This window comes from Anolis sagrei, chromosome 6, assembly GCF_037176765.1.
Source record: "Anolis sagrei isolate rAnoSag1 chromosome 6, rAnoSag1.mat, whole genome shotgun sequence".
Taxonomy (NCBI): Eukaryota; Metazoa; Chordata; class Lepidosauria; order Squamata; family Dactyloidae; genus Anolis; species Anolis sagrei.
In genome coordinates this window covers 66,509,786-66,534,718 of record NC_090026.1, presented here as the reverse complement: position 1 = coordinate 66,534,718, position 24,933 = coordinate 66,509,786, and the positions used below count along the sequence as shown (strand labels likewise).

Sequence of the window (24,933 nt, the reverse complement as noted above, 5' to 3'; positions counted from 1 at the left end):
CATGTAAACAAAGAGCATTCTGAACCCCACAACAATGGAATTGAACCAAAGTTGGCACAGAGAACTCCCATGACCAACAGAAAATACTGGAAGGCTTTGGTGGGCATTGACCTTGAGTTTGGGAGTTGTAGTTCGCCTAAATCCAGAGAGCACTGTGGGCTCAAACAATTATGGATCTGGACCAAACTTAGCACAAATACTCAATATGCCCAAATATGAACACTGATGGGGTTTGGGGAAAATAGACTTTGACATTTGGGAGTTGTACTTGCTGGGATTTATAGTTCATCTACAATCAAGGAGCGTTCTGAACCCCACCAATGATAGAATTGGGCAAACTTCCCACACACTGTGTTTTCTGATGGTCTTTGGCGACCCCTCTGACACCCCTTCGCGACCTCCCCCAGGGGTCCTGACCCCCAGGTTGAGAAACACTGATCTATAGAGTCCTCCTGGAGGACCTGGAAAATTCAGTTTGTTAGATCCTCCAGAGAAAGTAACATCTTGCAGAAGAATATCAAGGAATGTATACATATAGGTAATTTTATACAATATTTGTAATAATGTTGTGAAACAAAGTTTGCACTGAACCATTAGAAAGCAAAAGGTGTCACTATGGCTACATCTACACAGCCCTAAAAAGCAGGCTGTGGAAATCCAGATTTACTTCAGATTTTAAAAAACTGCCTGCTGGTGTCCCACTACATTTTTGTATTTTAAACTAAAATAAATTGAGGGCAAGTGGGGAAATGAGAGGAGGAGAGAGAAACTAGGGCATTTTAAAAGCACTGAAAAATGTGGGGTAGCAGAAGAATAATACTATTCCTACCAAATTTGTACAGTTTGAGGATTTAGAAGAGAGCCCAACTGGGAGGGAAATCCCAATGGAGAGAGCATTCAGCATATTTTTACTATTTTAAATTCTGTAAGACATTTTTGAATGTGAACTTTAGAAAGCTAGATTGCCCCCCCCCCCCCAAATTCTCTTTCTGCCAGCAGAGACCTTTCCACTTACATAGACCTTTGTCTGTTACTTATCTGTTGCAAAAGATATTTAATGGAAGTGTACTGTCTTTTATCACTGATACATTCTAACTGCCTTTTCAAACTATCTTAATGTGATTTTTTAAACTTTTCCCCTTTATTTTAAATATATGTTGTTTTAACGTGCATTGTTTTTTGGTCGTGTCAGGAGCGACTTGAGAAACTGCAAGTCGCTTCTGGTGTGAGAGAATTGGCCGTCTGCAAGGATGTTGCCCAGGGGACGCCCAGATGATTTGATGTTTTTATCATCCTTGTGGGAGACTTCTCTCATGTCGCCACAAGAGGAGCTGGAGCTGATAGAGGAAGCTCATCCGCCTCTCCCCGGATTCAAACCTGCGAACTATCGGTCTTCAGTCCTGCCGGCACAGGGGTTTATCCCACTGTGCCACCAGGGGCTCCAACGTACATTGTGAAACATTGGGAGAAAGATGGATAACATACATACATACCATGTTTACTTGAATCTAATGCTTACCTTTTTCTGGCTAAAGTGAAGTCTTCATTAGATTAAATGGCAGGTTAAATTGCACACATAAACTTGCCTGAGCCCCTTCATCAGGTTGAGGCTTCCCAGCTGGCCCCATTCATTAATTATTTTCATTAATTATCCTTTTGCTTTTTTAATGTTTTCAATGAACATTATATTTTGTGTGTGCCTTTGAGACAGAAGAACATTTCATTCTGTTTATAGAATAAGTACATGAAATGGAATATAAGCTTGATTTTCGAAACTGACATTTCCAATGCTTAAAATAACTCTGCTCACTTTTTTCTTCCCTCTGTCTTTTCAAGGTACCAAAATATTCAACGGACTATTGCAACAGAAAGGACAGAGGAGGAAACAGTTGTTAGCAATAGGGTGGAGAGGATCCCTCCTGGAGGAGGCAGTGATTCTGAGGCAGATCCTTCACCACCAAATTCAGGTAAAACATTTTAGGTGACTCACTGCGATGGCATATCGCATTTGGCCCAAGGATTTGTGTTTTACAGCAGTGATAGGTAAATGACTGAAGCATGGGGAAAAAATCTGCATCAGCACCAAAAGCTCTACTAGTTTGACCTTATTTTTCGCTGAGACAGTGTAGCTATGTTAGGGAGATACCACTTCAGACTGGTACAGTCTGAGGTGAGAGGAGGCATCCTGAGCATTAATATTTCTATACAGAAAAGCAATCCCTGCACTTTGAAAATTATATGTCAGAGGAAAGGGTTGGATGATTTTTATTACAGATTATATACTATTTATTTATTTACTAGCTGTACCCGCCACGTGTTTCTGTGGCCAACCTTCCCTCACTCTTTGTCTCCTTCTTTCTTTGGGGGGAGATGTAGTGCATACACACACGCATACACATATGGGTGTGGATAATATGGTAATGTCTATGTTGAAAGGAAGTTGTGGAGAATACCTACATGGATGTTAATTTTACTATATTTCCTCAACGCTCCCCTCAAATACACACAGTCACGCGGGAAATAAGTGGCTGTGCTGGAGTGCATGTCTTGAGGTAGCAGTGAAATTCTTTTATTGAACAAGTCCTCTTCCAGCATGTATGGATATATCTATCTTTCTGCAGATAGATAGATGGATGGATGGATGGATGGATGGATGGATAGATAGATAGATAGATAGATAGATAGATGTATCCATACATAGTGGAGGAGGACTTGTTTAATAAAAGAATTTCATAGCTACCTCTTCATTTTCATGTGATTATTTTTAACAGTGGAGAGTTTTGGGGAAAACTCCAGCGGCTGCACTAAATACCATGATTTGTTGTCAACAGGCCACTCAGTTCATGCAGCTGTGCTGCTATATATTTCCCTGAAAGCAAATAAGTGTGTGTGCACATTCACTTGCAAATGTATGATGCATATGTGTGTTGGACAGTAGCATATTGAAAAGAGACTTGTGGGTGTATAGAGTAAAGACTGAATTGTTGGTTGGCATGCTGAAAAATAGCACCTCAGGGAAACTACTCTAGAATCTCACTCCCTAGTGTGGTAAATTTCATTGTGTATGGTTTTTAAATATATATATAAAATATCTAAAAGATATTGGAAAATATTTGGATTGCATTCAATGTAGCAATTGATTATTTGGTTACTCTTATTTCACAGAAACATGGCAATCATTTGTGACTATTTTTTTTAAAAAATTATTAACCACAAAAGAAATGCTATATACATAAAAAGAGGTGGAACAATATAGTCAAAGAAAAGTAGGAAATAAAGATGTATAAGTCTTAACAAAAACTACTTCATTCGTTTCTTTAAGCCAGATTCTTTATAGCGATTCAACTTGTTCTCCTCTTTTTTTTCTAAACACCTAATAATTTTATTACATTTATATTTCCTTCATTACAAAAACAATCTCTATAATTCATATAATTACTTTTTTCCCTTTTCCCAGTTGTGCTACCCCTTGTGCTCCCCATCTCCGGAGTTCTTCTTTTCTTTATACTCCCACCAGAACCTCATTTCTTCTGGTGGGGGTTGGTTCCCATCTTCTTTCCTTAATGTTTCCTCAATAAATATTTTCCATATATTTTCAAAATCATTATCCTTCCTTAGGCCTTTTTTAACCTTTAAATTGCATGTTAATTTGTCATTTATTGCTAATTTCCAAATTTCCTTGTACCATTCTTCTATCTTAATTTCCACCTCTCCTTTCCAATATTTTGCTATTAGTAGCCTTGCAGCCGTTAACAACATTGTTATCAGATTCTTTTCATTTTCCTTCCATTCATCTGTATTGTAAATAGATAACAGTATAGTCGCTGGATTTCTATTAATTTTTTTCTTCATAATACTTTCTATTTCTACTATAACTTTTCCCCAGAAACTCTGTACATATTTGCATTGCCACCACATGTGGATATACGTACCCCTTTCTTGGCAACCCCTTATCCATAGTGAATCTATTTAAATTAATTATGGAAATGTATTTTTTCATCCTTCTGTGTTTTCTTCATTGAGACAATTTCTCATGTTCTTTTTCACATTTTCTATATTTTTTGTTAAAAGATACAAATGTTCATATTTTTTCTTTGTACGCATGCACACACACACACATTTATTCCTACTTTTTACTATTCTATTTTTCTATTTACAGCATCTCACACTGATCTGGAATATCTCACCCCAGATCAACATTGCCCTTTTTGGCACATGTAGATGCTGCCTAAGAAGTCTTTTCAGTAACTGTTTTGAAATTAGGAAGAACTTGTGCTGCTAGCTAAGAGTACAAGAATAGAAGAGCAACAATTCAAATTGCAATGCAAGTTGTCCTTTGCTTTATTTTACATGAAGACCATTTTATTTACAGAGCTTAGAAGAGAAGTGCCAGTTTCACCTGTGAATTCTCAGAAGATTACTTTGTTGCTACAATCTCCTGCTGTAAAATTCATCACCAATCCTGAGTTCTTCACGGTGCTACATGCAAACTATGTAAGTACTTGAGCCTTAGTCATCCTATTGATTGATGACCTTGACAGCAACATGCAAGTAGGAATTCAGTTCTTACTCTGCGAGTTGGGCTTAATTAAAACCTTTAGCATGGTGACCACTTATTATTTGTTTGCTGGCCTTAAGCATTTGGTCATTTTCTCTGGTCCCTTTCCTCTGATTAGAGATGTGAAGTGTTTTTTTCTTTCTTTCCTCATGCCTTCATACCAAGTCTTTATCTGTTTAGGTGTATCTTTTTAATGCTAATGTTATGTGAAAATTTCAGCAAATTTCAGAAGATATGGTGTAATTATCTGTATTGAACCATTCCTGCCATTTAATAATAATAATAATAATAATAAAGCTTTATTTGTACGCCTCTACCATCTCCCAAGGGACTCGGTGCGGCTTACATGAGGCTGAGCCCAAAGACAACAATACAAGCAATAATAACAACAATACAAGCAATTAAAATAAAACATGGACAATAAAATAACGCAACATAACAATAAGACAACACACAATTAAAACTAAGGGAAGGCCAAATGTAGAATTAAAATTGAGAATAATGCTGGAACATGGGCGAAAAAGTGATGGGGCATTTGTGGAAAACATACAAGCAGACCTAAAACAATGTAAAGTGCTTTGGAAGACAAAGTGCTATGGAATAATTATTCTGGGAAGGCACACTGGAACAACCACATCTTCAAGCTCCTCCTAAAGACTGGCAAAGTTGGGGAATGCCTGATGTCTTTAGGGAGTTCCAGAGTCGAGGGGCCACCACCAAAAAGGCCCTCTCTCTCGTTCCCAACAATCATGCCTGCGATGCAGGTGGGATCGCAAGTAGGGCCTCTCCAGATGATCAAAGAGATTGTGTGGGTCGCCAGGCTCCATTGCAGGAAGAGCCCCAAGATTCCTCAGGAATCCTTCCGGATCTATCAGTCTCCTGGGGCGGACCATCTTAGTTGATCCTCCACCCCTGCGAAGGTTAGTGGTCACAGCAAGTCTAAAGCTGATGAGATGATGGTCAGACCATGACAATGGAAGGATGTTTTGCTTTTCCACTCTGACCAATCTGCTGTCCGCCACAAAAACCAGGTCGAGTGTGTATCCAGCCTGATGGGTGGGCCCAGATATAACTTGTGATAGCCCCATGGTCGTCAGCCATGAAGTCCTAAGTACACTTGTACAGTTGTGCATATTTTTGGAAAGGTAACAGCAGTATATTTGGGATAGGAGTGACACGAACTTTTCTTGTTTGCATCCTGTATACTTCCCATTTCTCTGAACTGGAACATTTTACCATAAACTTTGTTAAACCCAAATTAGAAGCCAATGACACAGAACAATGGCTTTCAGATGCTGGAGTGTTTATATGGTTTTCAAAGAATTCCTAAATGGGAAACTCAAGCCTTACCAAGAAGGAGCTGACATGGCACAGCTGACTTAGTCCTATAAGGGAGAATATTTTGTGAGCATATGTCCCAGATCGTGTTTCAGAACAATATGCAGTATCAGTGGAAGATTTTTGAAAATGAATTGCTTTCTAAAATGTAGATATTTTCCAAATTTCCCCAGAAGTTAAAAGTATCAAAATTAGCTCATCAGTGAGTCAAGAAAGTATATATAAATCTTCTTCCCCATTGCTTTGACAGATTTATAGTTTTGTTTTATAATTGCCTAAGCAGTACAAAAAGACAATTCTGAAAACTGATTTCAAACTAGTTTAGAACAGAATATTGAAATATCTCATAGGGTGCATACCTATTTGTCCCTGAAGTCCTATGTTTCTATAGACAAGGGATTCAGATACAATTCAGAACAATATCTGAGATTCATCTGAATATAACTTTCTGTGGCCTTTGTGGATTTTCACTTGAATGAGTAGATTTTGCATCAAAGGGGTGTGAAATAACAACGGAGCAACACATTTTCTCTCACAATAAGAAATCTGTATTCTGGTAAAGGAACCAGAATGACTTACTGAAACATCTGTTAAGGCAGTCATACAAATTTGACTTATGTAAAAATAATATGCCACATAAATATTGGCTTACCCCAGCTATACTATTTTAACCACAAACTCCAATTAAAATTTAGAGCCATTAATTATGTCATGAAATTTGAGATGGAAAATATTACCCAGCAGCTGGAACTGAAGCGAAAAGCAGATACCTTATTTCCTTTTTAAAAAATCTGTGAAATTTGGGGTCTCTTTAAAGCTCGCAAAGGACAACTAAAATGGCCAGCTAAGTCATGGAATAACACAGCTTTTATTAATAATCCACACATTTCCACAACTCCAAGCATCTACAGGACCAAACTGAAGAGCAACTGGCCATTTGTGCAAGTCCTTTCCTGTATATTTCCAGAATATAGTATTAATCATGTTTCATTTTAATTGCTCAGTTAGTTACAGGTATATTGGTCACATATCTGGGACTTTTGCGCAATGCAGTGCACTCTGCCATATATCCGAATCTTCTGTCACTCCTGTACTACTTATACAAATAAACTAAAAGTATTACACAGATGTTGCGATTCCATTTTCACACCAGTACCACAGGGTGGCAATTTGGAAGAAAATACTTCATTCACCAGAACCACATGGTTATTCCTTTAAAAGTTGTCACACTGGCATGGGACCTGCAAGCATGAGGAAACAACATTATGCAATCTAGTAGCTAATATTGACTGGATAGATTTACTGTAAATATTCATGTATGTCAACCTCAGATTTGAGGACATATTTTGGGGTCAAAATTATGGATTGGGATATAGGCTGTAGATAGAGTTAAAGTTATTACATGGAGACGGCCACCAGAAAATGTGTGATTTTTCCCCTTAACATGGTTAACCTTCTAGCCTGCTGTGTTTCAGTGTTTTTAAAGTGCATCAGCCCTAAAAGTATCCTGACAAGTGCTTCACGTTTTTTCACATTTTCCATCCCTGATCGGCTGCAGAGCATTATATTTTGGATTTTCCAATGAGTCTTTTTAACATGCTGTTTCTGGCTTAATCTGTGCTACAGCATGCATTGGGGGTGTGCATTTTGTGGTTGCCCTACTGTTCTGGTACGGCTGTACCAGGAGCTCCAACTTTATTTGCTTTGTATTAAATGTTTGCTTGCAGTCCTAGGTTTCAGGGACTCTGCAGATAGGTGGCTTCCTTTGGTTGCAGTCATAGGGCAAGTCACCTGTCCATCATTGTTAAGTTTGCTTCCGCCCCTTGCTCAGGGCAATTGGGAAGGGAAAGGAGCCATTTTTAGTTAGTCTCAGGAAGGAAAACTAATGTACAGGACGTGTGCAAGCTTCCCCTGTACAAAAGCTTCAACCCTTAAGACTTTCCGGGAGGAAACAGTTTTAAGAGCATCAAGACCTTCCGGGGGAGAACAGTCTTAAGAGTCTCCAAAGATTTCCAGGGAAACAGCCCTAAAGACCAAAGAACTCCAGCTGGAGAACATCTAAGCCTTTACTGGTAGGTCCACTCGGTGTTTGAGAAGCAGTTCGACCCGGTAGCGGAGCCCACATCAGTAAGGGTTAGATTACAATCAGCCTGGGAGAAGTTAAAAAGGGGATTTTCCATTTAAAGTAAAGAAGAAGTTATTGAAGATAGTTGCCTGTCCTTCGTGGGCAAGATTAGGAAATCACCAGTTGCATAAAGCTTGGAAGCATTTGTTTAGCTTTATTGAAGACAAGAGAAGTTTCTGTTTGATTGATCATTAATAAAAGACTTTGTTATACTTCACAAGCCATCTAAAGGTCATTTGTGGTGGAAAACCTCTGAGAACTTCTCCTTGGGCCCCCTGGCTTCCCGCTGGGCAAAGGTTGCACGTCTTGTTCTAAAGACAATTCTTTACAGGCCCAGCGCACAACAGAACACCTACTCTGGAGCCAGCTTCGAACTTAATTATATTGTCTGTAGAATTGCCCTAATTCAAATCCAGTGAATAATTTGGAGACTGCAAAGACTATAGTTTTGCATTGTCAACCTTTTGAGGTGCTGTAGTTTCGTTCCAAACTAGAAATCACACATTAAGCAATGGGCTGGACTAACTTGCTTCCAAAATCCCCCAAATCTTTGCTTCTGTGAATGCCAAAGCGAATCAGGCGAGAAGCTGATAAACAAACTGGAGGAAACTCCATGGTGCAGCAGGGCACAACTATTTTCATTTAATTGCTTTTCTGAAAGTAATTTTGTCATTATTATTTTATTCCATTTATATTCTTCTTTACTGCCAAAGCAGAAAGCATTTTGGACTGGTACCAACTAAAACTTCCCTCCTGGGGCTAAAAGCAATTTGGGGGTGATTTACCTTTCCTGTATGTTTCAATCCACTTGTAGAGGCTGTTGTTAGTGGCAGGATTGGAGTTACAAAATGAATGCAAGCACACATTTAACATCATACCTGTTTGAAACCTTAGCTAGAGAGGAAGCATACCATTGCATAAACTCTTGTAGCTCACTGCTCTGGTCAATTATATGATCACTATTTTAAATGATTTTGTTGAATTGGGAAGACATGAGTAGCGCAGTTGAGGACTGAAGCCTTTGGAGATCTCTCATTCATGGGATGAGACCAGTTTAAAAACAAGAAAATTTAAAGAAACAGATTTAAAATTTATATAATTTATTTCTGTTCCACAAAAAGCAATGTAACCGACTGGCATTTGCAATTATGCGAACTTTGGTTCCCCCCCCCCCCCTATGTTTTTATCCAGAGTGCCTATCGAGTTTTCACCAACAGCACCTGCTTGAAGCATATGATTCTGAAGATCCGCAGAGATGCTCGGAATTTTGAGCGGTATCAGCACAACAGGGACCTGGTAAATTTCATCAACATGTTTGCTGACACGCGGCTGGAACTTCCACGGGGCTGGGAGATCAAAACTGACCAGCAAGGCAAGGTACAAGAAGTAAATAAAAATAATACATTTATCTGATTTATTTTATGACATTGGCCAAGAATTCTGATGTGGGGACAAATGAAGATTTCTTGTCTGGTATAACATTTTATTCAAATGCAAGACCCAGGCTGTCACACACCAAGGCTGGAAGCACACTTTGAACCCACAAAAACTCCAGAGTTCTTTAGCAAATAAACAGTTTATTGAATAATTGCAAGCAATATTTAAAAAGGTGAAAAGGGCAAGTAAAAGATTAAGTCTAAAAAACAATCCAAACTGGCAGGTAAGGAAAATATAATCCATAAAAGAGAATGGAGACTATTCTTAAACCCACAGCCAAATCCACGAATGCATAGTCCTTAAAACCCACAGGGGAAAATGTCCAAAGTCTCTTGAAAAGCCAAGGAGCAAGGTTGTACAGATCCAAAATCCACAGAAGAATTACACAGCAACTTAAACATTAGTCTTGCGCAGAGATTTCCATGAATCTTGACATGGCATATATACAAGACTTGACCAGTAACTGACGTTACACTCACTGAAGGCAATGCTGTAAAAGCCCTATATTTATTCAAAAAGACCTACACAAAATGCATTCCAATTCCCTTGAGAACTCTCCTGTAAATTCCTCTTTTCCCTTACCCTGACAGACCTTCTGACTCCCCCTTGCAGGTGGCAATCTTGACAGACTTGGCCCCTTCTATCAAAGGTTGTTGATTCCTCCCGGTTGCTCATTAACATATTCCTTTCACTTTCCTTATCTATCAACACAAGCTGGTTCTCTTCAGACTGTCTGGAAGCCATTCTATCTTAAGAACTAACAATCCCAGAATCTTCTAACTCCCCTTGCGCTGCAGTTTGTTCTGTGCCCTCTCTTTCATTCACAGGCCCCTGAGAATCTATATTAAAATCCAACATGGAAAACTCTGAATGGTCATGTTCTGAAGGAGATTGAACATAACCATCATCCTCTTCTTGAGGCAGGGTGACAACCCCAGTCAGCTGAGCTCCTACACAGACTAATTTGCAGTCTTACAGGGTCATCTGGAATCCTGAAGTCCCCAGTGGTGCAGTGGGTTAAACCCTTGGGCCAGCAGGACTGCAGACTGAAAGGTTGGCGGTTCGAACCTGGTGAGCTCCTGTCTGTCAGCTCCAGCTTCTCATGCAGGGACACGAGAGAAGTCTCCCACAGGATGGTAAAACTTCTGGGTGTCCCCTGAGCAATGTCCTTGCAGACAGCCAATTCTCTCACGCCAGAAGCAAGCAACTTGGCAGTTTTTCAAGTCATTCCTTACACACACACACACACAAAATCTGGAATCTTGTTAGTCATAATTTTCATTCTGGCCATTTTCTCCACGTGATTATTATTTGTACTTTCATTTTGTTTCAGTCCTTCTTTGTTGACCACAACAGTCGTGCTACCACCTTCATTGATCCCAGGATACCACTTCAAAATGGTCGCCTACCCAATCATTTGACTCACAGACAGCACCTGCAGCGTCTCCGTAGTTACAGTGCTGGAGAGGTATGTTTTCCTGCTCGACTTAATTGAGTAAAGTAACTGAATAAATGGTGCATTGTTTATTTGTCTGTTGCACCTGTATGCCACCTTTCTCTTACAGTGGGAACCAAAGTAGCTTCCAAAGCAATTAAAATATTCACAGTACAATTTTTAAATCAATTAAAGGAGATAAAATAATACAAAATCATTTTCAATCATATGTTTAGAAAAAATAATAAAACGGTTATATTCATGACAGAGTAACTTGTTCCTATATATTTTAGATACTTAATAATCTGGAGGAAGTGGATGATTGCAAGGTCTATTGTCTCCACATGTGATTTTTCCAGTCTTATGCACTCAGTATGCACTCCTCTTTGGCCAGCAATGCTACTTGAACAACTTGAAACCTGGTACTATGTCTGCTTTGTAATGTGGACAAAGTGGGATGATAGTGAAGAATGCAGTGACTAACTGCCATATTTTATTCGGCACACAGCGTGAGAGCACATGGTCCTCACTATGAATGGAACCCCCTTTACTTTAAACCTTTTACCATATTAGTAGATATCATTTGTGACATCTGTATGGATTATACTGAAAACAGGTGTGACAAAAGTGGGAACTGGAATACATTACACCAAGTTCTAAATGACTAAAGTAGATTTGTATCTGTTTATCTCTGGGCAGTTTATGTAAAGGTTAAACTGTCCACAACACATTGCTTTGGGTTTTATATGGAATTGGCTACCAGTAGGGCTATCATTGCCAGTGCACAAATTATACAATTATCCAGGTTTTAGCTTGTTGAATGAACAAGGGAGCAAGTAATTAGTATGAGGCTTATAGATTAGTTTTAGTTGATGTGTTTAGAATGTATTTAGGTGATATGTTGTATATAAAGATGTGTTAGCTGTTGTTGTTTAGTGTTATACATAATAAAATATCATTTTTGGGGGTTTTTTTATGGTGGTGGTTTTTGCTTTGGTTTTTTATACTCTTAATTTTGTCCTTTTGTCTTTCCTTTTTTGTAAGTTTGTATTTTTCCTTTCTTTTCTATGTTCAAATCAAAATTATTTCAGAAAAAAAGAAATTCACTTCTTATTGTTTCCCCTGTGGAGTAAGGGCTAAAGCTGAGAGAGGTTTGGAGGCCCGAGCCTTCATTCTTGAAACCATTGTTACTCTCAAGTGCTAGCTCCTCTGTGTTTTGAATTTGTTCTGTCATCTTATCATAAAATTTTACATATTAGTCTGTTGCTCGTACTTGAGACTTGATTGTTACTGCAAAACTATCCAAACACACCAAGAATTATTCCTGTACTACTCAAATTACACTCAAAAAATAAAAAAGTCAAGGAGTCAAAAAGGCCTTATTTTATTTTATTTTATTTGCTTAGCTTAAAGTACATCAGAGGTTTATATTTTCCATTACTAGGCAACACTTAATTAACACTTCTCATTAGTCATGCTATTTCTTGTTTAACACGTGTATGCGTATATTGGTTGCCTCCTCATTACCTATGCACTACGTATATGTTCTTTTCAGAGGCAACTTGTAAATCACATTTAACTGCTGAATTTTCTTCTAATTTGTAACCAATTAATAAAAGCTTTCTATGTGCTACTTGCTTGGTTATACTATTTAAATTATATTGGCATTTGCCTGAAGCCTTGGGTTCAAGACTAATTTGTAGAATACATGTATTTTCTTATTGGAGTAATACTCAAATAATCTACAAAAATGCCATTTTTAAATTAACTCCTCCCAATTTATTACACTACTGAACAAATTGTGCATTGCACAGACTGCAAACTGGAATTTCTTTCAGAAATAATTACGAGGGGTATTTTTTTAAGTAAGGTCCGTTTGAACATAAGTACACAACGAAAGTTTATTTCAAAAAAGTAAATTTATTTTCAGAAAGTACATACTTTACTCTATTTTTCGACATAGTTGCCAAGTTTGTTCAAACACTTATCATACCTCTGAACCAATTTTAAAATACCCTCTTCATAAATACCCACCAAAAGCCACCAAATCGTCTGTAATCAAAGAAGGGCGACCGGAGCGGTCCTCATCATGGACGTTGTCACAGCCATCTTTGAATTGTCATTCCCACTTACGCACTTTGCTTTCAGTCATAACAGTATCACCGTACACTTTACAAATCTGTCGATGAATTTCTGCAGCAGGCAGGTTCCTTGCTGACAAAAACCGTATCACTGAGCGAACCTCACATGTGGAGAGTGAGTTCATAGTCTTAAACATTTTTAAAGCACAGAACAGATCCGTGTAGGTTAGCTACAGAGCGGAAACTGAGCACAGTTGTTCCCGAGGCATGCCGGTACATGACGCACGCGCTCGTTGCGGTATGCGCGCGAACTACTTGTGTCTACAACAAAACGGACCTTACTTAAAAATAGTCCTCGTACATGTAGATCAGATATTTGAGAAGAAGAATGGAGTGGAATTTATACATCTAATTTACACATGTTTCCCTCCAGAAAGGCACTCTGATAAGATTACAGCTCCCATGCACACAGTCCCATCTATTGGAGAGAAACTGTATGTCTAGTCCCTGTTTCTAATCTAGCTAGGAACCCTGAAATAGTCCCTTACCCAAATTATTTTAAGTACTTGTTAAAATGTTCAAGTCCTGTTTTAATACTGATCACTGTTCTTCCTCCAGCTCTGCCAACCAGGCAGTAAATATTGGTGTTTTTTTTTTAAAAAAAAAAACCAATCAGCTTTTTATTATTATTACTAAGAACCTTCTCACATATGGTTCTTTTTCTTTCTAGGCATCAGAAGTATCTCGCAACAGAGGTGTTTCTCTGTTGACCAGACCAGGAAACAGCCTGGTAACAGCAATTCGAAATCAGCACCATCATGAGTCTTTGCCTCTGGGTATGTATTTCAGTTAACCTCTCAGTGAGTTTACATGATAAATTCTACAAACATTTCTTGCCATAATTCCTTGTGTTTACCTATATTATTATCTGCAGCAGCTTTTCTCCCTCCCCAGCAGCGAAGTGTACATTTCTTTCAGAAAAGTTCCCTAGGCTCCTCCTCCAGAGAGGGCCCTACTGGTAACTCGCTTTTCCAACACTCTCTGAGTTTCTTTCGGAGCACGAGGAGAGTTGAAGTTTTTCTCTCTCTGTTTCTCAGCCAATAAAAGGCCTGGTTGTGTCCATACTCTAATTGGCTGTAAATGGGCACAGCCAGTGACTACAATTCCCAGAACCGTCTCTTGCGGTTTGTCTTATTTTTAAGAATGTTATGGTAAAAACTTAAAATAATTCTAAAAAAATCAGTAGATTTGGTGAATTCTTTGGAAACTTGGCAGACCTGCAGTTGTGCATGGGGTCTAAAACTGAGGTAGATTTCATGCAGATAGGCCTTAAAATGAGTGAGGTTTGAGCATTTAAAATTTCCCATTGTAGCCAATGGGCCAAATCTTTGCTGAATGAAAACGGCAACGCTCCTCCCAATTCAAGTAACTTCCTGGTAAACAGAATTAGGGGCTAACCAAAAATGGACCCCAAAACAGTATCCCCTTTGGCCAAATTGCAGAAACCTAGTTCATAGGTCTGGATAGGTGGCTGAATATTTCATTCAGCTCTGGTACTCAGTTTAACTGTATTTCGTTGTCTGTGTAATTCTTTATAGTCCTTTCAGGTTTGTGTTTTGCATGATGGCTCATAACACATTGAAATAAACAATAATAAAGCTATAAACATTTCAACATAAAGCAAAATGCAATGTAAAAAATAGGATTATATAATATAATATAAAAATATGAAGTAGTGGGATAAAAATGTTATCTTTAAACAAATGAACTGTTGCGTTATATAGACTTGACTCTACCGAGTGGGTTTTAAAATTCTCTTTGAGTATTAAAGTCGAAAGGGGGCAGGTATATTTGAATGTTAAAGAAGCATAGCCCTCTTCCTTCACTAATCTTGTCCTTAACCACTGCTTTCAACAAGGGAATATGGCTCACCTTGAAGAAAGTAAGAAAACAAAAAGCTGGAAGTTACTGGTTGGAATAAGGGCAAAATAACATAAGAGGAATCTTTCCCACAGGCAGAGCTTGGAGAGTTAAAAAAAAAACCCAAAACAGTCAATTTCCATAATCAGTTATAATGTTTATACAACAATTCTTTGTTGCTTTTTGTTACAGTATTATAAAAATGATTTTTTTGCATTAGCAGGTTTTTTTACTTATTAGATTTGTGATGCTTTTTTTGAAAGAAAAAAATCTATCAAAATGCTTCCGCACCGTGAGAATTTTGAAATAATAGGCCCCATCACCAGGATTATTTTTAATATACATGTGTTATTGTGATAATTTTATGCTTATGTTGTTTTGCTAATTTTATGTTATGCTGTTTACTTTGTATGTTTCGGCGATGTTACTTGGAAACCGCCCTGAGTCCCCCTCAGAGAGTGGTATATAAATAAAGTTTTATTATTATTATTTCCACTGCCAAATGATGCATTCAAGAATGCAGTTTAGCTGCAGTGAAGTAGACTATATTGCAATGTACACTTATATAGTCCAGTTCAATACAGTTAAGCTGCCTTCTGAAAGTGCATTATATGGCAGTGGAGATGGGGCAATAGATTTCTTGCATCCTCATTATTGGAGTTAGGTGTTACTCATTTTTTTAAAGAATTTTATTAGATTTTGCATAATACAACGAAAGAGTGAGAACAATAACAAGAAAGAGAGAAAAAGATAGAAGTATATAAGAAAAAAAGTGAAAAATGAAAATAATAATAATAAAAAAACCAAAAAGGTACAAAAAGAAAAAGATAAAAAAGAAAATTGACTTCCATTCCATCTTCTTGGTTAATGTCTTTTTATTATTAAAAAATATTCCCTTAAAAATTAAATGTCTATCATGTCTTCTATTTTCGCAATTTCTCGAGGTAGCTGTGGAGGGTGTCCCAATTTGTTCTTTTTAACATATTAACATATATATTTTTCAACAAAAAAGTCAATTCATCCATGTCCATAATTTCCCTAATTTTTCCTATCCACTCTTCTTTAGGTGGATTTAATTCTTGCTTCCATTCTCTTGCAAAGACAATTCTGCCGGCAGTTGTGATAAATTTAAAAAGCTTATCTTCTTGTTCATTTAGTTGTAGGTCTAAATCTGTAAACCCAAGTAAATAGTACTCCCGTTTTTTTGTTTTTTTTTGTGAACTTTATTTTTAAAATCTTCTGTACTTCTTCGTGTATTTCTGTCCAAAATTTGGATGCTAGGTGTTACTCATTATAAACAATATTAAGCAGTTATCTCTATGCTTTACCTGTCAGATAACCATAGACTGAAGAGGAAGAAGTCCCTTTATTTAATGCCAGGAAATAAGATGCACAAAATGATTTGCACAGAAAGAAGTATAGATGTTTAGGATATTCTGCTACTTATTCCTTGAGTGTATAAGAGAATGGCTGCATTTATTCCAAAGGATAAGTCAGTATTTTGGCTGTAAAAGTAGCATGCTTGTTTACACAGCTCTCCTGCTTAACACCTCCTGTTAGTGCGAACAGTTGTACATGCTAGAAATAGTTTGTTTAGCATGTACATAGGATCAAGTCTTGTATAAATAAATCCGAACAAGCCATGATATTTAAGTTGAGAAAATTCCTAGTTTATGATCCTGGCTTAAAAGGAACAACATGTCAGGATGAAATGAAATACTAAATTATGTTTCCTACTTTATTTAGCTGCTGGAAAAACAAAATGGAAGTGTGGGGGTTGTGTGGATTAAGTGGGCTGTATTCAGTGGCACAGATAGTGTTCAAAGTGAGCCACGGTTCTCCAGAATCCTTGCTTATTCCATACAACACAGAGCAAATGACCATAGTATTACAGTGCACAGTGTATAACATATCATTCTGTACAATATCCTGCTGAGAGGAATCCTGGTCATTACAACATATTTATAGCTTTCCTCCTTGCTTGTTAGACTACATTTATGTACTTATAGTTCTGCCAAGACTTTCAAGGTGGCTTGCAGTTTGAAAATATTAAAATCCAATAAAACAAAAGATAAATAGTAAAACTGAAAAATTATCTTGGGCTAAAACTTGTTTGTTTCCCCCATTCACCCCTGTGTTACAGCATATAATGACAAAATCGTTGCATTTCTACGCCAGCCCAACATTTTTGAAATGCTGCAGGAGCGTCAGCCGAGTCTGGCAAGAAATCACGCACTCAGGTACTGCATCCTGTTGCTAAATTACTTAATACATCTGCTGCAAAGGAAATGGCAGAGCCCATCAGTCAGTGGTAGCTTTGCATGTAGAGGGACACATATTACTACCTAGATTTATTTATGAATCGAAAATAGCTGATTGAAAATGAAAGATCTTATCAAAATATTTTGTAAACAGTGCACATCCAGTTGTGTGATTCCATCCACTAAATTCCTCAATTTGTAAAAACCAGATTTCCTAAAATGCAATGTCTGTGTTTGACTATACTCTTAATTTCCCTGTCACAACTACAAATTCTAGCTTTGCGTGATCACTTCCCCCTAAAGTACCAACTACTTTGATTCCCATGATCAAGCCCAGGATTGTCAATCCCCTTGTTCCTTCCTCTACTTGTTAAAATAGAAAATTATCTTCAATGCATGTATATGTATAATTTTCTATATCAATACTGCAACTTTTTCTGTATTTTTCATTTTCTAGGGAGAAAATTCACTATATCCGGACAGAGGGTACACATGGTCTTGAAAAATTGTCCTGTGATGCAGATTTAGTAATATTATTGAGGTAATAGAATTTATGATGATGTTTATCCCATTCCTGAGCCCTTCCTTCCAAAAATTGTTACTCGGGCCATACTCTTACAGTGGTTTCCAACCTTTGGGCCTCCAGGTGTTTTGGACTTCAGCTCCCACAGTTCCTCACAGCTGGCAATGTGCCGTCACACCCAGACACTATAAAATTAAAACTAAGATGTGCTTCTCTCTTTATCTGGGTGAACCGCTGGTGTCTTTCTTCGAAGCTCAAGATTTTCAGCAACGGAGGCCAGTCCAGGTTTTGAACATCAAACAGAATATCTATTTCTCAAAGTCTTTGGCAGACTTAGCACAGCTTGTTGAAGTTACAAATAAAAGTCAATTTGTGAAACCATGTAGTGTTCTTTCCTTTCCTTTTCCTCCAGCTGCCAAGTTAACTTCCCCCAATGGGAAATTCTGGGACACTCTACCCTAACCCTGAGCCGCTATGGTTAGAAAGAACAGGTCTTCCCCTATCTAAGCTCAAGGTTAGCTTTGGAGATGAAGTAATGAAGTCTCTATCTATCTCAATATGTTTCTCAACAAGCTTCTCTATCTAACTAACTCAATATCTCAATTCCTATTCTATCTATCTCAATTTCTCAATTGCTATTCTATCTATCTCAGTTTCTCAATTGTAATTACAATGGCTAGTCAGAGCTGCCTTAGCTTGACCTAACAGCACATCTCAGGCTTTTTTTTTTCTAAACTGAAGGAGGCAGGGGAGATTCCAAAATGGAGAACTCATCCCCAGGAAAAAGGGCGGTCCTTAGACCCAAAGAGATACTTTTCAAAACCAATAGCTGCAAAAGGCCTGTAGGCTGGCTTTCCAGCCTCTGTTGATATTAATTTTCAGGGTGCAGCTGAGACTGTAGCAACCCTGGGGAAATGCAAAAGAATGCTATCCCATGCAACTAAAAGGCAATGCAAACCATGTTCCTGGAAGACGGAACAGGTAAGCTGGCTGGGATTTCTGAGAGCTGAAGTCCAAAACGCCTGGAGACCCAAAGGTTGGGAACACTGCATCAGGGTAGTCAACTACCCCCTTAAATGTGAAGAACCTCTAGGCATTTATCAAGTACAGTTAATAGGATATAAAATTAATACTGTACTGTAACTATTGAGTTCCTACTAAAGAGAGAAACAAGAATTTCTGAAATTAGAGCAGAATGTGAATATGCACTTTAGAATATTGGTCTTCATATGTTATGTTGTGTTTGAGGCCTTGGCCTTTGTAAGCCGCATCGAGTCCTTCGGGAGATGCTAGTGGGGTACAAATAAAGTTAATAATAATTAATAATAATATGAAATGAAAACATGTATCAAAAATTGTAACTGTACTGTGTGTTCAATTAAAGTCATAATGGTATCTAGTAATTGACTTTTCATGATATATAGAGATTCCTATTGTCCAATATTCCTGTACAGCTGAGAAGCAGCGTGGAACCTGCTCATGTCTAACACTCAGGAAATGACAGGAAATGGGAAACGTAAACCAGCTCTTTGGTAATGCAGGGAGGAGAGGGCTCTGACCAAGTGGAAAGCGGACTAGGCTATGGAAGACACCATAACTTGTGGTCTTTCTTGCTGAAGCCATTATCCCTATTTCTCTTTGGAGATGGCATAAATACTCAGATTGGAGGGACAATAAAATGTGCATGTATATCCTGCTCAAGGCATATTTGATAGGCATTGGCAATTCATTATTGTGCCTCAAAATTACATTGAACAGTGTTTCCTATTTCTCTCTATACCAGCCTTTTTGAAGAAGATGTTATGTCCTACATACCCCTTCAAGCAGCTTTCCATCCCGGCTACAGCTTTTCCCCTCGCTGTTCACCTTGTTCATCACCTCAGAACTCTCCAGGTAAAACACTAGAAATTAAGGATTTATAGCCAGATTTTGTTGGGCTCAAAATGCCTCCCTTTGTAAAGCACCAAAAAATCTTTTAAAACAAATTTGGCTTTGCATTCACAGGGCTTAATTGTTTCTAGTTTCCAAAATGATTTGGCTTGCAATTCTTTATCTGAAAATGAACCTTCTCCGGTGCTTTGTTTTTCCATCCACTATCAAGACGTCCTCTGGAAGACATCTGTCAAGGAATTCAATTCTCTGCTAGATCTTTGCATTATATTTTTGCACTAGAATGAATTATTATGAAGTAGCAATAGAAATAATGTGCTAAAATATTAAATTAATGGTCATAAAGGATTTGGGAAAGGCTCAGGTATTGGGAATTACCAAGTAGGAGAATCTACCCACATGGAGAGTCTTGGCAGTCTGGGGACTTTTGCACATGACAAATTCCAGGAGTTTTCCCTCATAGAAAACTACATTTTCTACACAGAATTGTTGTCTTCTGCACAAAAATCTAGGTTTCTTTCTGTTGCATCCCTATTATGGCTCATCCTTATTATGGCTCAAGTTTGGCTCAAATTGTCTATCATCCTGAACATTTGTTCTGACTTTTTAAAAGTTCATTGTTGGTTTTGGTTCATTTGGTGCATGGAATTGAGGTGAAACCAATGTTATGGCTTGCAAGCTCTAACAATCATCTCTTTGTCTCAAATCATAAGTAAGATCCCCCAATCCAGGAAGTGCCAGATAATTTCCCTTTATACTGCAAAAGCAATGAAGTATGGATTGTGTATAAATGCAACAGTTAAACCAAACAATATTTGATTATTCTGATGCAGTGTTGGATTTTTTTTACAAGTGTTAGTTAAAACACTGTATGAAATTATCAAAGTCACTTCAGCCTTCTGTATTTTCCTCTATCAGGCCTGCAACGTGCCAGTGCAAGAGCACCCTCTCCATACAGGAGAGATTTTGAAGCCAAGCTCCGCAATTTTTATAGAAAACTAGAAGCCAAAGGATATGGCCAGGGTCCAGGTAAAATTAAGTAAGTATTTATTAATGCTGCAAATCTGAGAGCAAATAATGGTGTCATAAAGATAAATGATGAAAGAAAAAGGAACAATTTGGGGAATGTTTACAGAATCTATATAAATAAAAATGTAATGTTCGTTTGTGGGATTAACAGAACTCAAAAACCACCGGTTGTATTCACACCAAATTTGGACACAAGACACCTAATAACCCAATGTATGTCCTTCACTCAAAAAATGGTTTTGTCATTTGGGAGTTGTAGTTGCTGGGATTTATAGTTCACCTACAATCAAAGAGCATTCTGAACCCCACCAACGATGGAATTGAACCAAACTTGGCACACAGAACTCCCATGACCAACAGAAATACTGGAAGGGTTTAGTAGGCAGTATCCTTTGGTTTTGGAGTTGTAGTTCACCTACATCCAGGGAACACTGTGGACTCACAATGATGGATCTGGACCAAACTCTACACGAATACTCAATATGCCCAAATGTGAACACTGGTGGAGTTTGGGGAAAACAGAATCTTGACATTTGGGAGTTGTAGTTGCTGGGATTTATAGTTCACCTACAATCACAGAGCATTCTGAACCCCACCAACGATAGAATTGGGCCAAACCTCCCACACAGAACCCCCATGTGGGCCACAGCAATGTGTGACAGGGGACGGCTAGTGAATAATACTGGGTGGATTACTTGGGAAAGTCTGGAGACTGTGTGTGCTTCCTCCAGGATATAGTGTTGGTCTCATGTCCCCAATTTTTTAAAACGTTAAATAGTCTCTTCCCTCTCCAAGACACATGGATTCCTCGACTAATATTCATAAAGACACCTAGCGATGGCCAGAATCTTTCTAGCCATTACTAAAGCAACAATGCTACAGCAACAAAAACAGCCAAAAGTTTTAGTTTTATCATGCCAGGCTTATGTTTTTCAATATGCTTCCCGTTTGTTAAACAATTGAGCTGTTTTACACTGCCCAATTTTGTCGCACAAAATGCAAAAGAAATTACCTTCCATGATGATTTAGAATTATTATTAAGTTACTTTGAGAGGGTGATGTTCATTTATAAGGTCATTCTGAAGGGGAAAGAGAAATGGTCTCTGGGGGACTTCTACTGCTACTGTGGTATTGATAGTAGTGAAAATGAATGTGAATGAAAAACGTGAGCCCCTTTTCCATTCCTTCAGAATTGAGACCAGGATTTCTCCCTAGAGCCTTGGTCCAGCTCATATGCAAACCATAATTTCACCTGGTTTCTAATTCAATCAGCTGTTGGCCATCTGTGTGCTCTTGTTTTATTTTATTGATTTAATGGAACTGGTTTGAAATCTGTTTCAGTTATAGGTTCAACAATATTACAGAACTATGTTTTTGGTTGGAATAGGAGTAGAGGACATGTTGTTGACTTGCAACTCCCATTATCTCTTATATCAGAGCTGTCAAACTTGTGGCCCACCAGATGTTTGGGACTCCAACTCCCAGAAGCCCTAACCAGTTTGTTCAGTGGCCAGGAAATCTAGAAGCTGAAATCCAAAACACTTAGAGGGCCACAAGTTTGACACCACTGCCTTCTAACATTGCCAGTAGTGAATGAATTTGGGGATTCAGCAATATATGGAGTGTCATAAATTAGTACTTTACTAGTTCTTATTTATTCTGCATATACAGGAATAATGATCTCTTTATGGCACTGACAGTCAGTTTTCATCCTTGGTTTTCATTCCTTGTCCAACTGCAGATTGATAATAAGGCGTGACCACCTGCTGGAAGGCACTTTCAATCAGGTGATGGCGTATTCACGAAAAGAGCTCCAAAGAAATAAGCTCTATGTCACATTCGTTGGGGAAGAAGGGTAGGTAGCCACAATCATGTAATGTGCCGTATTTCTTCAATTGTAGAATGCCATCTCTTGTAGGACGCACCCTAATTTCAGTATCACCACCACCAACAAAATACATAAGATACACCTGTGATTCTCAGATGCATCCCATTTTTAGATGTGTTTATATAGGGAAAAAGTATGTGAACTGAAGAAATACAGTATATACTGTTGAGATTAACTTCACAATTCAGCAGCAGATCAGTTGCACAACTTCAGCGCTTTTCCAGTAGCTTCTTCCTGCACAGTATTTTCAGTCAACTGCTTCCACAGCCTGCAGTCACTCTGGAACCTTTTACAGACACTTGAGCACATGCCCGGCCATTGTCAGTTTTACCATTGTCTTTCCCCCAGTCTAAATGATATTACAAACTTACCACAGCATACAGTTATATCTTGTCTTAGCAGACAGGTTCTTTTAATTACATATAGCCTTCGACGAACAACATCACAGCACAAGGAGAAATATACACTGTACATGACTTCCTTATATACAATTCATTTACACATAGCAATCACCGATTGGTTCCCAACTCACTGACTTAACTCAGACCCAGGATTACATCATTCATAATCACCTGGACTAGGCCAGAACACATTCCCCAAATGAAGTTCTTTATACAGTTAATGCATGACTCAGCATTTCCAATAGAAGCCCATTAGCAGTGCATGACTCAGTTATATTACATTACAATACATTGTAGAACCTGACATATACTCATGTGTAGGTCAAAACATTTATGCTAAAAAGGAACGCCAATACACATACACAAATAAGCAAACATTCTGTTCGCCTCAACAAGCAAGCAAACAACATTCTTCTAGCTTCAGCAGGGCTATTTAAAACTGCCAAGGAGTAGAGTGTGTGTGTTTAAGGGGGGTGTTTCTGTTACAGCCTCCTAAAAAATAAACACCGATACATGCAAAAACACAAGCAATTATGCATTCTCCTTGTCTCAGTGGAGCTCTTTAAATCTTTTAAACAGAGGCTGGATGGCCATCTGTCAGGGTTGCTTTGAATGCAGTATTCTTGCTTCTTGGCAGGGGGTTGGACTGGATGGCCCATGAGGTCTCTTCCAACTCTATGATTCTATGATTCTATCCTGCCATGGTGCAAGGAGGGAAGGGGGCATTTCTGTTACAAAGACGAGGCTTGGATGGAATAAGCAATCCTTACAGGCACAGTCTTGTGGTTAAAAAGTGCCAATCCTCCCGTAAATGCCATGGCAGAGAATGTACAGGAGCCCCGCTTCAGCAGATCTCTTAAATTGTACCCTTGATTTATCTACCAGTCATGTGAAAATCCATAATTTTGGCCCCAAAACTTGCCCTTAACTTATACATGATATTATCTTACACACAAGTATAAATGGCATGAATAATTCTGAATCTTTCATTTGCTAAACACACTAGTTGGGGCTACTTGGCCATGGTGGTCCACACTCTGGTTACATCCCGTATAGACTATTGCAACACTCTCTACGTGGGGTTGCCTCTGAAGACTGCCCAGAAGCTTCAACTAGTCCAACGAGCGGCAGCCAGATTACTAACAGCAGCGGGATACAGGGAGCATACTACTCCTCTGCTGCGTCAGCTCCTCTGGCTGCCAATTAGCTTCTGAGCACAATTCAAAGTGCTGGTGTTGACCTATAAATCCCTAAACAACTCCGGCCCAGTTTACCTGTCCGAATGGATTCGCCCCTATGAACCATCAAGGTTGTTAAGATCTTCTGGAGGGGTCCTGCTCTCGGTCTCACCTCCTTCGCAATCGCGCCTGGTGGGAACGAGGGACAGGGCCTTCTCGGTGGTGGCCCCTCGGCTCTGGAACTCTCTCCCGTTGGAGATTAGATCTGCTTCTTCCCTCCTGACTTTCAGAAAGCTGGTAAAATCTTGGCTTTGGAATATAGCATTTGCAGAATGATGATTGAGTCAGTAATGGCTGATCACACTGGCGGATGATGATGAATTTGTGACAATCAATCAACCTAGAAACAACCTTTAGTTTTTCAAAAATGCATGCTAATGTTGAAACAGAGTATAATTGGGGGATTCTAAAAATAGTAAGGTATATACAACAACAACAAAAACCAAGAAATGTATATACATACACACACATACATACATACATTTTTTTATATACAGGGTTAGTCAAAATGCATAGGCCAATAAGCCATTCAATTGAATGGCTTACTGGCCTATGCATTTTGACTAACCCTGTATATTTTTATATAATCAATATATATATTGATTAACAAATTATAAAGCCAGAAATTGCTGTCGGTGGAAGTGTACTGATTAGCAATTCCATTAACATTTGCTTGGTTTTATAAGACATAAATAACAATCTTTCTTTTCTAAATACAATATTTTAAAGTATCTGCTTCCTTGGCTTGTTTTGCAGCAGGACATGTGTGGCCTTTCAGATGTCGGTAGACTGCAATTCACAGTCATTCT

The 24,933-nt window shown here is 38.4% G+C and overlaps 1 protein-coding gene across 6 annotated transcripts in view; it reads left to right on the top strand.

Annotated features, from left to right (window-relative positions):
* Positions 1-24,933, top strand: part of HECW1 (HECT, C2 and WW domain containing E3 ubiquitin protein ligase 1) — a 246,207-nt gene that overhangs the window by 206,348 nt on the left and 14,926 nt on the right. For all 6 annotated transcript variants that reach the window (XM_060781570.2, XM_060781573.2, XM_060781572.2 and 3 more), the window contains 10 exons: positions 1,837-1,967; positions 4,373-4,494; positions 9,213-9,398; positions 10,792-10,926; positions 13,705-13,810; positions 17,038-17,134; positions 17,613-17,696; positions 19,462-19,571; positions 20,487-20,607; positions 22,339-22,452. In XM_060781570.2, coding sequence (XP_060637553.2) covers positions 1,837-1,967; positions 4,373-4,494; positions 9,213-9,398; positions 10,792-10,926; positions 13,705-13,810; positions 17,038-17,134; positions 17,613-17,696; positions 19,462-19,571; positions 20,487-20,607; positions 22,339-22,452 — 1,206 coding nt within the window. The remainder of the gene's footprint in view (positions 1-1,836; positions 1,968-4,372; positions 4,495-9,212; positions 9,399-10,791; positions 10,927-13,704; positions 13,811-17,037; positions 17,135-17,612; positions 17,697-19,461; positions 19,572-20,486; positions 20,608-22,338; positions 22,453-24,933) is intronic.